The 16,274-nt window shown below is 40.5% G+C and overlaps 1 protein-coding gene across 33 annotated transcripts in view; it reads right to left on the reverse strand.

Annotated features, from left to right (window-relative positions):
- The window catches only part of NRXN1 (neurexin 1), a gene marked incomplete at its 5' end in the record, with an annotated part of 1,159,071 nt that extends 1,156,286 nt beyond the window's left edge, over positions 1–2,785 (reverse strand). For 32 of the 33 annotated variants that reach the window (XM_080814815.1, XM_080814809.1, XM_080814838.1 and 29 more), the window contains one exon: positions 2,014–2,785. In XM_080814815.1, coding sequence (XP_080670941.1) covers positions 2,014–2,785 — 772 coding nt within the window. Of the gene's footprint in view, positions 1–1,944 lie in introns of all 33 variants that reach the window. The other variant, XM_080814807.1, reaches the window with a different exon arrangement.
- Positions 2,786–16,274: the final 13,489 nt, after the last annotated feature.

The raw sequence follows: 16,274 nt of genomic DNA on the forward strand, positions 1-16,274 counted from the left end.
AGGAAGGAAGTTATATCTCATGCGTCCTTCATTAAATTTTCTGCTCTGTATTTTAAAGTGGCAATAGGATATGTAGAGCAATTTTTCCCATAAAAAAATGTTCTTTTAAAAAATATATTTCTATTAATCAGTGAAGAGATACGGAGCTTCAAATTATAATATAGCAAATCATCATATTTACCAGCTACTCCATTCAAGATTTACAATTAAATTAGATATGGGAGAGGAAAAACATGTACTGTTTTATTTTTGTAAAACCTAACTATAAAGCCTGGTACTAAATCCATGGAAATTTACTGGCCAAGCTGAAGTGCAGTCTAGCCCATGGAATACACAGTCTTCTATAATTACTAAAGCCAAAACATAATGAAAACAAAAACCTTCATGAAGGCAGAGAATAATAAAATAAACCTTTACTTTTTTTTTTCCATAAACCCATGAAGGCTACAGAACTCTTCTTTTTCTGATGACCAGCTTTTTCCTTCCTAACAAACTCCCTTTGCTGTTTAAACAATTACAAATTTTATCAAGTCTTCATTTCTCTTCAAGTCAGATGAGAGAGAACTGCCAAGTCTAATAAGATTTACAAGGGCTAGTTCCTCTTAGAAGTGTCAGCAAAAAAAAAAAAAAAGAGAGAGAGAGAGAGAACAGAAAACATTATACAATAAAATTCAGCCACACATACAGCTTTTGTCCTCACAGCTTTCAAAATCAAATTTAATAATTAATCTCTTTAAAAACAATTACAGCCATAAATGCCATTTATCCATGTGCTGTCTTGATTTGACCCATGCACTATCTACTTTAAACCCTGACACCTCTGTTGCTCAGCCACAAATATATCCATGCTTCATCTTTTTCATATCAGTCACTTTCTGGTCATAGGCTTTTCGGTATTTATACAGTATTTTTTCTTGGTCATTGTCATGTAGCAATATGGGAGACACAAGAATGAATTTTATTTATTAAGGGGAGAAAATAAAACTTAGGTATGATTTTTTTTTTCATTCCACACTTTCAATCCTTAAGAACAAGAGAATTTACAGGTTGGCCTCCACTACTCAGATAAATATCATTAGCTAAATGTACTCAGAAAATCTCTTACAATCCTTCATATTCATCCCTTGTTTGTTAGCCTGCAGAAGCTTCCCAGTCCAACAACGTCTAAATTTCTGTGTTATTTATCTTTCCAAGACATCTGCTAATTAAGAAATATGTTATTTAATCTCTAACATTTCTAAATATTAGCTGACCTGTCTCCCACTTCAAGAAATCACAGAAATCACGTAATTTTTCCTAAACTGACAAAAGTTGGACTTGGACATAACCAAAGAAACTAACATTAATTCCAAGAACCCTCCTCCCTCTAATCCAGAAAACCTTCACATGTGCCCCCTCCCACCCCCCTTTTTCCACAACCAGGAGCAGGACTTTCTATTTTACTTATAAAAGGCAAAGCAGTTCCTATGAATCCTGTTCCCCTTCTGTCCTTTACCATGAATAACAAACGTGGAGATTCTCAACCATAGTGAACCTCTCCTGCACTTCATTCTTCACCAAATGTGTGCCCAATCTTCTAGATGCTTATCTGCATCTTAGGGGGAACACCTGTGTGTTACAGACTCAGAGGTGACAGAGGAAAGCACAGCAGTTGTTCAGGCGAGCCATGGCCCAATTAAGTTGGGGAGCAGCCTGACAAAGAACCCAAGGAATCCTAAAAGGAGAGGTCATTCTACTTGCCACTTGTAAGTAAGCGGGGTTGGCACGAAGGGTTCCCATGAGAAAACTGAACCCGGAAATGGGGCTGCTCAACCACTAAGAGAACGCCAAAGGAGGGGCTGTGGGAGGTGATAAGGCAGAGAGGCCAAAAACAAGTCTTCACCTTGAAACTAGCTGAAACGCACTGTCCAGAGAAGGAAGACCCCATGCACCAGCCGGCCCCACCTGCCTCGCCCTGCCTCCCCGCGCCCTGCCCAGGCCGAGGCCCCCGGTGGGTCAGGCGTCGGGCCTTACCTTGGCTGCAGTCCTTGCCGCGGAAGCCGGTTCGCGAGCAGTCGCACACCGCCTGGTCGTCCACCACGGAGCACACGCCTCCGTTGAGGCACACCCCGCCCTCGCCCTCCTCGCCAGCCTCACACGGGCTCCCCCCGCCGCTGTTGGGCGGCTCGTCGTCCAGCTTCACCTCGCCGCTGTCCACGGGCAGCGCCTGGGAGGAGTTGACCCTCACGTCGCGAATCCACCCTTTAAAGGGCTCGCGCTCCCTCACAGAGGCCAGCGTCAGCTTGAGCGCCGCGGCGCGCAGTTCCGGGGGCAGCCCCCCCACGAAGAGCCCGCTGAACACCGTCATGTCCCTGCGCTTCGACTTGACCTCCACCCACTTGGCCTCCACCTGGTCGATGAAGAGCGTCGTGTTGCGGAACTGCCGGCGGATACGCACGTTGTGCCATGCGCCGTCGTTGACGGGCGTGTCAGCCAGCAGCGTGGCCGGCTCCGCGCAGAAGATGGAGAAGCTGAGCTGCAGGCGGCCGCCGCGCGTCAGGATGAGCTCCAGGAAGTCGCAGAAGCCCTCGTCGTCGAAGTAGAGCACTAGGCCGCGGGCGCTGCGCGTCTTGAGCTGGAAGCTCATCTCGCTCTCGCAGCAGGCGTTCCACTTGGGGAAGCGCGTCCACTGGCCCTCAGCGCCCGGGAACTCCAGCCCGCTGCCCAGCTCGGCCCAGCAGCCCAGGAGCAGCAGCGAGAGGCACAGGAGAAAGCAGCCCCCGCGCTGGAGAAGCGCCGTCCCCATGCTCGGGGCTGGGGTGCGGCGGGGGGGTGCCGGGGCCGACAGGGTCAAAATGGTCCTGGACACCGTGATGTAGAAATAAGGGTCCGGAAACAAGTAGGGTAAGGGGATGGGCAGGAGTGGGAGGGATGCACCCTCCTTTATCTAGCTCTTTTTTTCTTCTTCTTCTTCCAGCAACCCCTCCCTCTCTCCCGATAGTCCCCTCCCAACTGGAAAACGTAGACCCCTGTTGTACAGGGCAGCAGCAGATCTTCCAGACCAAAGGGAGGATACACTTTGGAAGCAACGTTCTGGAAAATGCGTTAACAGAAGGTCAAGGGAAGTCACTTATCCATCTGAGTCCGATGACCTAGTTCAAGGGCATCAGTGGTGTCAATAGATGCTTCACTCCTCAAATACTATCATCTACCAGGTACCATCAGTGGTACCCGGCAAAAGCGAAGCAGTTAGACTGTTGAGAAGCAAATACTTCTCAGGGAAGTACAAGAAACCAGCAGTGAACCAGGATCCTTGGATACTTGTAAATGCCTCAAGTGTTTCTCCTCCAGATGTGCTGTCCCAAACCAGAAGGGAGAGAAAGGTTCCTTGCCTCTTTACCGGCACCACTTAACCCCTGAGTAGCTTCAAAGGCCTGCTGCTTCTGTCATATCATGGGCTTCCTGCATCACTGTAGCCAACGCAGAATTCCTTATGCATGGCCTCACAGGCTGGATTTTACTTCTCTTTTTCCCTCCCCAACAGTAAGGTTCGAACTCAGAAGCTGTGGAATAGCCAGAAGCTGTTAGGTGTCCCAACAGCCCCTCTTCTTTCCTCTCTCCCTCTGCAAGGCCAAGCTAAGATGCCAGCATATCAGTTTGTTGTGTGTTGGTGATGCATTTTGGTTTTGTCTTTTTATAAGGACCCAGAAAATCTGCAGAAAATTAAAATAAAAATTAAGTTCTAAAGTCATTTATAGTATCATATAAGTCATTATTCAGCTCAGAAACCAGGTAAATAACCAGAGTTCTTAGGAAACCAGAGTTAACCTTACTGGAAGGGGCTTGTTTGTCCTGATCGATCAGAGAAGACCTAATGTCTCCTAATAGTTAATATTGCACTTTTATAATCAGTCATTACACTCTTGCAGTTTATTAGAACTGTTAATAGGTAACCCTCTCAGAATTTTATAGAGATAGGTTTATGGTTATCTTTTACTTTTTCTGAGAAAGTTTAATTTTTAAAATATAAGAAGAAGAAAAGACCCTTTTAGGGACTTCTGCTTGTGATGTGTACTGATAATATGGACAATAAAAATACAACCTAGTCAAAACTCAGTTAATACAGATTTTAACAACAGGCAAGGCAGATCAAACTGCAACTGGAAGCTGCTGGCTTGGATTTGTACAGCATTCTTACCATTTTATGTTTTTCACAGAAAGAATATCGATAGTTTCTTGGGATTCTCTTTTAAATTTCAAATAGTACTTTCCTCCTTTTATTAAACGAATAATCTGTTATAGGAGAAGTCATCTAACTGGAGTCCTATTTGGGGCAGCATTTATGTCTCAATTGCCATAATATTAACTCCTTTAAAGATGGGTAAAGTATTTAATATTTTGCCAGCAGTGATCTTAACTCCTCTTCAAGTCCTTATCTGGCTGTCAGTTCTTGGAATTTGTGTGGTCAGAACAGTAGTTGGCATGTGTGTCACCTTAGCTGCTATGCCTCCAGAATGCTAGAATATAAAGTCATATCTTTGAATCACTCACTATAAAATTACCTCTTTATTTAACTCTAATCTGACAGGTTCCTGAATTGTTACAGAAATCATAACTAGTGCGTTGCTTTTAAGTCTTTTTTTTTCCCCACCAAAAACATTATTCTCATATTTTGACACACCAAAAAAGAAAAGAAAAAGAAAAAAGGAAAGAAAAAAAAAAAAAAACCAAATGGTTCATCTGGTCATGTCAAGCAAACACATGCATTTCCCTCAGCTTTTCCCACTATACTACACCACCCCCTGCACACACATACACACACACACATTTATTGCCTGGACATAGAAGCTCACTATCCAATTAACACTTTTTTTTCCTACAAGCTGAAACTAGCAGTAATTTATGGCACCGCATTGTGCTGCTGCTCCTCCATGGAGGGAGCTGAGAGCATTTCTCTTCAGTACAGAGCAATCCCTACAGGTGTCAGCTGAGAGCCACCACCAAGCCAGGGGATCCCACTTCAAGTTCCTCCCCAGATGAAATTGATGACTGGTTCTCTCTTTTTCAACACAGATACAGCACAACACATACATACACATATACATTGCCCAGTAGAAATAAAAAACATAAAAATCTCAATTGCTTATTTATTATGGCTGATACATTTCACACCATCAGCAATCACCAGCCATATCTTGTCTACTTCTGTGCCAAGCCCAAAGAAAGGTGCTCTTAAAAATCATCCTAAGATAGCATATTATTCAATATACTCTCATTTTTAAGTGGACTCGGACATCTGCCAATTTTTCAGTCATATGCAAAATAAATCTGGAATTTTAAGATCAAGAGTAGTGCTTTGAAACCATCCAGAAGCTTATGTGTTAGAAAACCTTTGTGTGTGTGTGTGTGTGTGTGTGTGTGTGTGTGTGTGTGAGTGACTCAACTAGAGCCGATTATTTTATTAATTAATAGTATATGGATCACAAAACCTTTCTTCACCCCCTCTCCTGCCCTCCTCCACTAATGCACACCTTGACAATTTTTTTAAGGGATAGAGAGTGGGGGGAACACATATATATTCTTACCACTGGGGAGGTCAACTGACTCTCCCAGTTCTTAGAGGAAGCTCATTGTGTGTGAGAGAGTATCTGTATTTATATGGAGAAAGGATTCTCTCTAGGTGCCGGAAAAACCTGGTGAGTTCACAAATTAGAGGATGAAATAAAAGGATCTGAAAAACAACCTAATGCAGCCAAAGGAAGAAGCGCTCTAATTCAAAAGCAGACTAACAGCCTCATTAATCTTTTCTTTCATTTCCAGAATCAAATTCATTCCCAAGCCACTGGAAGGATCAATACAGTATGCTCATCCGCTGCAGTTGCATTTATTTTAATATGTTTATAACACACATACACATATGCACACGTATCTTTCCATGCATCCTTCAATACATACCACCACAAAAAAACTGAAATCTTTGGGATAATTTTTAGAAGTGCCTTTTCCCCCCTCGCTTTTACAAAGTCCCTCAATACCAATGCACACCCAAATTCTCCCTGGCTTTCCCGCCCAGTCTCTAAGCTCCATCTCTAATACCAGTGCAGTTTCTTGGAGCCTGGAGTCAACTGCACAAATTAAGGGCTCATGGGGAAGAGAAATAAAGATGTAGATACAGATATATTTTATTGCTTTGGTTTCTAACTTGTCTGTTTTCTTTCTTTTGCCAATAAATCACTGCATTCAGCCTTTAAGTTACTACCTCAGTTCCACCATCTCATCTTCTTGCCATCTATTTAAAAAGCTTCATGCAAAACAACGAAGATCTATACTCCTCCACCCTCCCACCACCCATCCTTCCTTGTGCATTTGTGGCAGATCCTGGCTCAGTTACTAGGGGGAAATATATCCTTCTCCAGGTTGCCTCGCCCCATCCCCTCCCCCAACCCAAATTGAGCTTCTTTACCTGCCCGGTTATTCCCCTTAGCTCGACCCAGAGCCTGAAGCATGCATCGGTCAAAGCGAATTTCCTGAGGTCTGTGGATAAGGCGACTGCCGCTGCCTTTTCAGAGGCGTCAGGCTTGAGCGTCTATCTCCAGGAGTGCGGGAGGGGAAAACAGGCAACGGAGGGGAGCAGGAGGAGGAGGAAGAGAGGGAAAGAGCTGGGAAGGAGGAGGCAGTGGTGGAGCCTGAGAAGGCTGGGTTACGTGACGCCGGGTGCTGTCCTTCTGAAAGAGAAGGGCGGAGCTGAGCTCTCCGCAGTACCATGGAGAGCGGCGGGCCGTCCTCAGGCGAGGATACTGGTGGGCTCGGCCGGCGGGCACAGCCCCTCCAGGTCGGGATGCTGCGAAGGGAGGTGTTTATACCTTTGCTTCGTCCCTTTGCAGGGGAAGCCCGATCCTGGAGGCGGGGACCTGCCGCAAGAGCTTCTAACTTGTCACCACCCACCCTCCCCCGAGAGAGAGAGAGAGAGAGAGAGAGAAAGAGAGAGAGAGAGAAAGAGAGAGAACCGGAGAACCACGTAGCCTACTGAGCATGCCCAGGCCCCTGCTAGACCCACGGAAACCTGTGTGGAGATTCCACTTCTCCGGGGTTTAGTCGTGATTGGGCGAGGGTACCTGAAACTGTGCCAGGGAAGAGCTCGGCAGCTAAAAGGAAGGGGGCAAGGAGTCAGTGATTAAGATGAGCTCTGGTTTTACTTGTGCGCTTTGGTCTCCTGTTCGGAACCCTTGAAAAGCTGCAGCTTTTCGAGGAATGCAGGGACAGGCAAGACTCACACAGTCACCGGCATTTCCCCCAGATCCAACGTCCCTGCCCCACCCCTTACTGTGGACCTAACCTGAGTGATCTCTTCAAACCTTCACGATCTGCCTAGGCTGTGCCAAGAAGACGTGAGAGGGACCTACCCGGCTAACGCGCCAACTTAGAGACCAGACTCAAGTCTGTCTGACAGGGTGCTTTCTGCGACAGCCTCTTGTCTTCCCAGCTTTCCGTGCTCTGCCTTGGCCACTGGCATTCTGAGCTGAATCAAGTTCTCTACCTGTTTAACTCTTGTCTCCGTCTCCTCCTTTCTTTTGCAGCTGGTAAAACCTGAAGGAAGTGAAACTCTACGGGAAGCTCTCACCAAATCATTGGGCATGCCCAGTAGGCATTGCTGGGTTGGGTGACAAAGGAGTTAACTCTCAGAGAGCTTGCAGAATAGGTGGTAGAAAAGTCCGAAGTGCGTGGCTTTAAATTACAGTTTGAGTGCTATGGACATTTAAATTCCTAACCCTATTATATTCTTAGCCTGGGTTAGTTTTAGAGCAGGAACAGCAGACATATTTATTTCAACACCACAACCCTAACAGCTCCAGCTTCAAATGCTGTAGGATAAGACTATTTTCTGCCTCTAGGCTCTATAAAGCAAGACTGTAAGAACTAGACAAATTCAGGAGTATTGAAATAATATACATTCCAAATGCAATATTCTTTTCCTTCCAAAGAAACCATAACTCATTCTTATGATAAGTGTATTTATACTTTCACTACCTTTGTAAAAGAGTCTAAATAACTTAAAGGCAGGAACCAAAAGTTTTATTATTTTATTACCGTTAGAAAGGCAGTGTGTCACCTGATTAAGTGTATGGGCACTAGAATCAGGTCGTCTGGGCTTGAGTTCCATCTCTGCCATCATTAGCTGTGACCTTCGGTAAGATACTTTACCTTATGATGCCTCAATCACTTCATCTGTAAAACGGATTCATTAATAACTCCCACATCTGTTTGATGTGGTGAAGATCAAATAAGTGGGCATAAGATATTTAGAACTGTGTTGAGTACATACCAGCTATTTTTGTTAGTTTCAAACCTACTCTGTTTTGTTTGATTAAATGGAAGTCACTTCTCTGAAATCTAGATTTATGGCCTTAAAATAGGAATACTAGTGATTGCCAACTCATTCCATAGGATTTCTCAGGGAACAGACTGAAATAATAAGTGTTAACCTGACTTTATTTAAAAATATAAATGAAAATTTAAATAATGTAGAGCTAAGTCTCAAAAATAATACCTAACCTAAGTTTATGCAGTCATTAAGTGAATTTGGACCCCCCTCCACCAAAAATAGTCTACTTAATTCAGGGTCTTTTAAAAGAATTTTTCTATCATTTACCAGTAGGTTCTAGAGAAAACAGCACATAAGATATACCCATATGGGGGTGCATGGGTGGCTCAATGGGTTGAAGCCTCTGCCTTCAGCTCCGATCATGATCTCAGGGTCCTGGGATCGAGCCCCGCATAGGGTTCTCTGCTTAGCAGGGAGCCTGCTTCCCTCTCTCTCTCTGCCTGCCTCTCCGACTACTTGTGATCTCTGTCTGTCAAATAAATAAATAAAATCTTTTAAAAAAGGAAGATATACCCATATATGTCTAGTACAGAGGTAAACCATACTGCAAAAGTAAATGGAATGGAAAACCAATCTTTAAGAATTGAATCTAAAGTTTCCATGATGCCCCTCAGATCTTGTATGTATATTCACCAATGAATCCTATGGTGATGGCAGATTTCTACAAGCACTCATAAGAGTCAAAGCCCTATCTCTTACCTGAAATCATTAAGAATAAAAAAAACAATTGCCCCTATTGCATATGTCCTGAACAATTATCTAGTTTAATTTTGCCCTTGTAAATTCTGGTCTTATCTTCAGCTGGGCTACACAGAGCTTCCATTGGATCATAGTTTTAATTGGGCTCTCTTCTGTGGTTTTGATTCAAATGTGCATTAAAATTCTTATTCCTCATGCGTAAGTTTTAAAACAAAAAGGCCTCTGTGTCCACTCCTTACACATACACACACACACATACACACACACAATCTAGACTGAGGAACTACATTATGTGCTGGAGTTATCTGCTTTGCAATTATCAGATTTAAAGTAACTACTGTATCTACCTAGTCTAAGGAACATGGACAGCCACAGATCTGTTTGGGGGTTTTTTTCAGTTAATATGCAGAGAGGAAACTATCAGTATGTCCTTAGAATGGGGAAAAAAATCTGAACATAATTTGATGATAAAAGCTCTTACTTTTTTCTAAAGTATGACTTCCTGTGTTGTTTCTACATAAACTGCTCCAACTTTTTGAGACTTAGTTTAGTTTTCTCATCAATTAAATAGGGGTAATGGCATCTCACTTCATAAGATTTGATGGGGATAACACCAATGTTTAATGTTAAGTGCCTACTCCATGCCAAACAGCACTTGAAGTGTTTTACTTACATTAACTTAGTTTATCACTCAAAACAACCCTATGAGGTAAATTCCAGAGTTTCACTTATTTTGCCAATGAGAAAAATGAAGCACAGAGGGATTCACCCACTCAAGCTCGCATTTAGCAAGTATAAGTGCAAGGAAGGATACAAATTGATGCCTGTGGTGTTAAACACCTTGTTATATGCCTTTCATCAAATGATCAAATATACCGAGCACACTGCTTGGCACAATGCAGATATTAATGAGTGTTAATTCTTTTTTCCTTCCTAAGGGGTTCATCAAGAGGAATCTGGGAAATTAAATGTCAACTTTTTAATGTTGTAATGTCATTCTTAATGACAAATACTGTATGAAATATCTTAATGAAAACAGGTGAGATGTTTTTAATGTTTCATTCTGTTGTTGTGGGTAAAATGTAAAATTATTCCTATAGATCTAATTTTGAGGCAATTTAACATTTGTCAGAGCAATCTAGTATTTTTCTAGAAAGGTGAAAACTAGGGTTACTTCCTCTCAAGTCACCTTAGAGAATCTACCAATTTTAGGCTACAGTAATGTGTGAAGGATTTTAACTCCTGCCCCTTGCTACCACTCAGAACAAATGAGATAATTGTGAAATCAAGATGGTTGTTTATGATTATGTCTGATTGGGAGAATTTCTGACAACCCAAATATGGAAACATAAGTAATATCTCATGCCATAAACTGGCAAACATTTTGCAACAATGAAAATGGAAATGCATGATCTCCATAAACAAATATATTTCCAGGTACTAAATATTAATGAACATTCTAACATGGAAACTGACTCCACACTAAAAATAAATGAAACTAAGTGATAAGATTTTTCTGACTGATAAATGAATACAGAGAGACTCTGTGTTTATTGCTGCAATCATAGCTTGTGCTTTAACATTAGGAAATCAGTGTAAACACCTACTTTCTCAATTAACATTAAGGCAAAGTGGAGTCTTTGAGACACCCATGAATCCCCAAATTGATATGAATTTAGAAGGTGGTTTTAACTTTACTAGTATAAAGAATTTAAGAAGAAATGCATGGTAATAATGAGGGAGAGGGATATGAGTTGATATGCATCTAATATATTTCTACTAAAGATGGTAAACAATTTAAAAGAGCAATAAGATTTGTCACTCTGAAGGCATTTTTCTATTTGCTATGATGTAGGTAACCAAAATGAAGCCATTTTTTTTCTGCTGAAATAATGGTATTACTAGGGAGAGATCAGATTACATGGTATTCTCAGCTAAATTTCAGATTAATAATGAATTCCTCTAACCAATTACAGTATCATTGTTGCATAATTGGAATGGTACTGTTTAGTTCAACAACTTATTTATTTTAAAAATAAATATAACCCTTGCTAGTTGGTTTGTGGCTAAATGTCTCTATCTGGTTTCCTTTATATAAACCAATATGAGTTTTCTAGTTAAAAAAGTTGATGATAGTTAATGAACATGCTCCTATATATACCTCATTTTCAGCACAACAACTAGAGGAATTTCTAAATGCAAGGCAATGCAATCAAGTATAGGGATTTAGACTCAGGTATAAGCTGGAAAAAAAACACACTGGAATTTAAATATAGAAAAATCCACATAATTTCCTATGAAGTTGACCATGGTACTCTCAGGAGAAATAAGCAAACTCAGTATGTTATATGGCATACTCCTTGAAAAAAAATCTTCAGCATCATATAAGTAAGCTACTTTCACATGAGTATATAATTTTTCAGTAATCATAAGATAGAATGTGATTTTAAAATGGCTACAAATAATTAGAAGAATGGTAATTGTTAAGTTACCAAGCTACAATAGAGAAGCAGATGGATAGGTACTTGAGACTAGTGGTTAAGTTCTAAAGGATGCACCTGCTAGAGAGATTTCACTGTGGGAACCCTGCAGTGTGTCTGATGGGCAATGTTTTTAAATTTAGGGCAGCACTGGGGCACCTGGGTGGCTCAGTGGGTTAAAGCCTCTGCCTTTGGCTCAGGTCATGATCTCAGGGTCCTGGGATCGAGCCCCCACATTGGGCTCTCTGCTCAGCGGGGAGCCTGCTTCCTCTCTCTCTCTCTCTCTCTCTCTCTCTCTCTGCCTGCCTCTCTGCCTACTTGTGATCTCTGTCTGTCAATTAAATAAATAAGATTTAAAAAAAAAAATTTAGGGCAGCACTAACACCTGGGTATGTTCTGCCATGCCTACTCCCACTCGTCTTTCCCCAACAATGATGATGGAAAATCTTTCTGAAGAAGAATAGCAGTTACCACGAGAAACCCCTGTTTGGGAGTTTCTCTCAAGATTAGTGGCATACTTGAGCCTGTCTTCATCATCTCCCTATAGAAAGTTATGTCTCCTTCTATATGGAAACTGTCTCCTTACCGCCACCATCACCCCCACATACAGTCAACCCCTTCCATTCACAACTGCCAGATTCCAGGAAAGGAATTTTCTCATTCATCAGAATCTAGCCATACACTTATATTTTAATTGAGTCCCAGCAATCAGTTAATTTGTTTAACCAGTCCTGTTTCATTTTCCGTTACTATGGCTTTTAAGTGAAGAGCCGGAGAGTTATGCTGAAGTTAATGATATAGCAAGATTCAGAGCCTTGTGTCTTGATCCGTTTAAGCTATTTCTACCCCTAAAAATTTGTGGAAAATCAGATTTCTGTGAAATATTTGGTAGTTGGCTTTTTAAACACATCCTGTGTGATTTTAGTTTATGTGTTTATTCGTTGTTTGTTTCCCATTCTTATCACTTTCCTGTTCCTATCACTAAGCTTCATTATTTTTGTAAGGGTCTCTCCTTCTCCTCTACTTTTCATGTTTACCTTTCTTATCTAGTTTGTTTTTTTTTTTTACCCTGTTGCATCTGCTTAATATTATTTTTGTTTCCTATTATATACGTAATTATTTAAACCTATAATTACACACATATATACACACAAATATTTAAATATGTAATCACATACACACACAAACACTACTGACACCAACTCTTTTAGTATTTCTGGATCTAGTTCCAACATTGGAGAGGGAGGGTCCCCTGCCCAAACCACCACTCTGCCCCAACACAATACCAAGCGATTCTCAGACTCTAGCAGAGTATCTAAGAATTCAATTCAATTCTGACACTATCCACCCAGGGATGCCATCAGATTCCACAGATTAAGGATTTAGTCCCGCAAGGCTACCCCCCCAAACTTCATTTCATATTCAAGTTGTAAGCCCCGGGCTGTTGTTACCTGTGCATCTGACTGGCTACAGATCCGTGGTTCTAATGACCTCTTCCTTGAATTTGTTTAATTTTCTAGCGTGACTCACAGAACTCAGGGAAACACTTAACTTATATTTACCAGCTTATTAAAGGACACTACGAAGTATACAAACCAATAGCCAGATAAAGAGATACATGGAGCTAGATGTGGGAAAGAGCTTGGATCTTCTGTGCCCTCTCCAAGAGTGCCACTCTTCTCCAGATTCCTATGGGTTTAGCATGCTAATAGCTCTCTGAGCCTAGTCCTTTTGGGGTCTTATGGAGGTTTCATCACATAGTTGTAATTGACCAAGTCATTGGCCATTGGTTGATTCAACCAATAGCCCCTTTCACATGGCCTGAAGGTGAAAGAATGGGAGTGAAAATTCCAACTATCTGACCACATGGTTGGTATTTCTGGCAACCAGCCCAACCTTTGGGGGAGGTCAAAAAGTGGCCTTCATTAATTAAAAAAACACCCATTTCACCTTTAGGAGCCTAAAGTGCTTTCAGGAACTATGGATGAAGATAGAGAAAACTGAGAAATATATTTTGGTCATCTGAATAATCAAATATATATCTCTTGTAAATCAGATCACACACACAGAGTTAAATATGTTGGCAATAAGATAATGGTAGATATTAGATACACTCCATTGGAACTTCACAAATTAGAGTTCAGACACCTACTTTTTTTATACAAAAAAAAAGTTAGGCTTTCGAAGTTACTTGTGATTCAGAATTGACAAGAGTTTTATAAGAGATTTATTCTTGCTGAAGGAAAAATGACAGTAAAATAGAGATGAGCTGGACCCTAAATTATACTTGTGCACTTGATCTAGACATCCCACTGAATGAGACTGTAGGCAGTGCTAGGCAATTTAATTTTCTCTAGATCAAGGAGAAACCAAGAGATCAAGGAGATTGAAATGACTGACAAAGCCTGGCATGCAATATACATGAATTAGGTAAACAAAACTGGGGAAATGATGAAGATTGGTTGGCACTGTGGGCAACTAAAAATCACATACTTCTCTAAAAAATCATATATATATTTATAATACATAAATATAAATAAAAATAAAAATATAAATAAATATATATTCCTCAGCTCTAGCAGCCTGTGTCATGTGGATCCACTTTTGCCAGATCTTGACTTTTCAAGAGCATTTGGAAATCTGGAATCTGAAGTAAAATCTTCTGATTATAAAAATCTTAGCTCATTAAAAATAATAACTCCACGACCACTGTGCATGAGACAAAACAGATCTCTCTGCTGGTCAGAAATGGCACACAGGCTGCGTATGTGTCACCTTCACTTTGTGTTCACATAGACCCATGCCAACTCACACTCATGTATTATTTTTCTCTGAGTTCAACACTTCAAATGTTTTATTTACATGTTCTAAACCCAACCAAGGATATAGAATAGACTACAAATACATACAATCAAGACTAAAAGTTTACCTTTGTAATTATGAAGATGATTTTTTAAGTAGCTTGGCATATGAGAAGAAACAATGGATTCTTAATCACATATGTTTCTAGTTCTGTCATGGTTAATAGTTTCATTTATTACTCTACACACATCTCTTAGCTTTTCTCAGTTTACTGCCTGCTTGATATTTGTTGTGGGTTGAATTTTGTCCCCCCCCAAAACACAAGTTGAAGTTCTCACTCTCAGTATCTATGACAGCAACCTTATTTGGAAATAAGGTCTTTGCAAATGCAATCAAGACTCCTAGGTAGAGTCTCAAGAAAGGACCAATCCTGCTTTCATTTTTATTTCATTTCAGATTTCTAACCTCCCAAATTGTGAGAAAATAAATTTATGTTGTCTTAAACCACCTAGTTTGTGATAATTTGTAATAATAGCTCTAGGAAACTAATACAATATACATGATAGACAGTTCGGGGAAATACAGGTATGGACAAACAAGTATAAGAGGTAATCTGCTAGATGATTTTACATATACATAACTTGAATTCATATAACAATCTTGAGATATAGACACTCATTCATTCATGCATTCATTCATTCCCTCTCTCTTGCTCTCTTGTTTTCTCATTTTCCCTCTCTCCCTCCATCTCTCTGTCTCTCTGACGCTCTCAACAACCTATGGCTTAGATGGGGTGCCTAGATGGATCAGTCGGTTAAATGTCTAACTTTTGATTTCAGTTCTGTTCATGATCTCAGGGTTGGGAGATGGAGCCCTGCGTTGGGCTCTGTGCTGGGCATGGAGCCTGCTTAAGATTCTCTCTCTCCCTCTCCCATGCCCCCCTCTCTCTACTCCCACATGTGCACTCTCTCTCTAAAAAAAAATAGATATAGATATATAGATAGATATGGCTTGGAGATGCTAATTAACTTGCTCTGAAATTAACAGATTGCTGCTTGAAGGAGTGATGATTAAATCTAAGACTAAAGCCCATATTCTTGTTCACTGCACCATTCTGTCACTGTACTTCAACAACAGAAAGCTATACAATAGAATATAAAATTATTTTTCTGGAATTTTCTTTAAATATTTAAAAGATTGAAAATAGGGAGAGAGAAAAATACCAAAACTGAAAAAGCAAACATACCTTATTGTATAATTCCCATTGCATTTTAATATAATTTATCACGTTAAATAAATTCCTTTCTAATCTCAATCTACTAATATTATTGAATTCCATCAAATGCTATTTCAACATACTTTTATGCAATCGCATAATTTCTTTTCTTTCCTCTATGAAAAGTGATTAATAATACTGGTTAAATTTCCAGTACTTTCCAACTCTTTTAAATTCCTGCCATACACCCTACTTGTTCACAATATATTACTCTCTTATTAATTTTATTTGGGAATTTTTTTTAAGATTTTATTTGTTTATTTGACAGACATAGATAACAAGTAGGCAGAGAGGCAGGCAGAGAGAGAAGAGGAAACAGGCTCTATGCTAAGCAGAGAGCCTGATGCAGGGCTCAATCCCAGGACCCTGGGATCATGACCTGAGCCGAAGGCAGAGGTTTTAACCCACTGAGCCACCCAGGCACCCCTATTTGGAAATTTTCACATAGGAATTCTACATATAAATTTATGAAAGAGAATGGCCTATAATTTGGAAACAAAATAATGTTATCCTTATAAAACAAAATGGGAAAAATTTGTTGTTGTTGTTTTTTTTTCTCATGCTTGGTAAAATACTCACCAGTGAGGCCAACTAAACTAAGACTTAATATTTTTTTCATTCATATAGAAAATTTACAGATTTTCTATTTTCTATT

This window comes from Martes martes (genome assembly GCF_963455335.1).
Source record: "Martes martes genome assembly, chromosome: 9".
Taxonomy (NCBI): Eukaryota; Metazoa; Chordata; class Mammalia; order Carnivora; family Mustelidae; genus Martes; species Martes martes.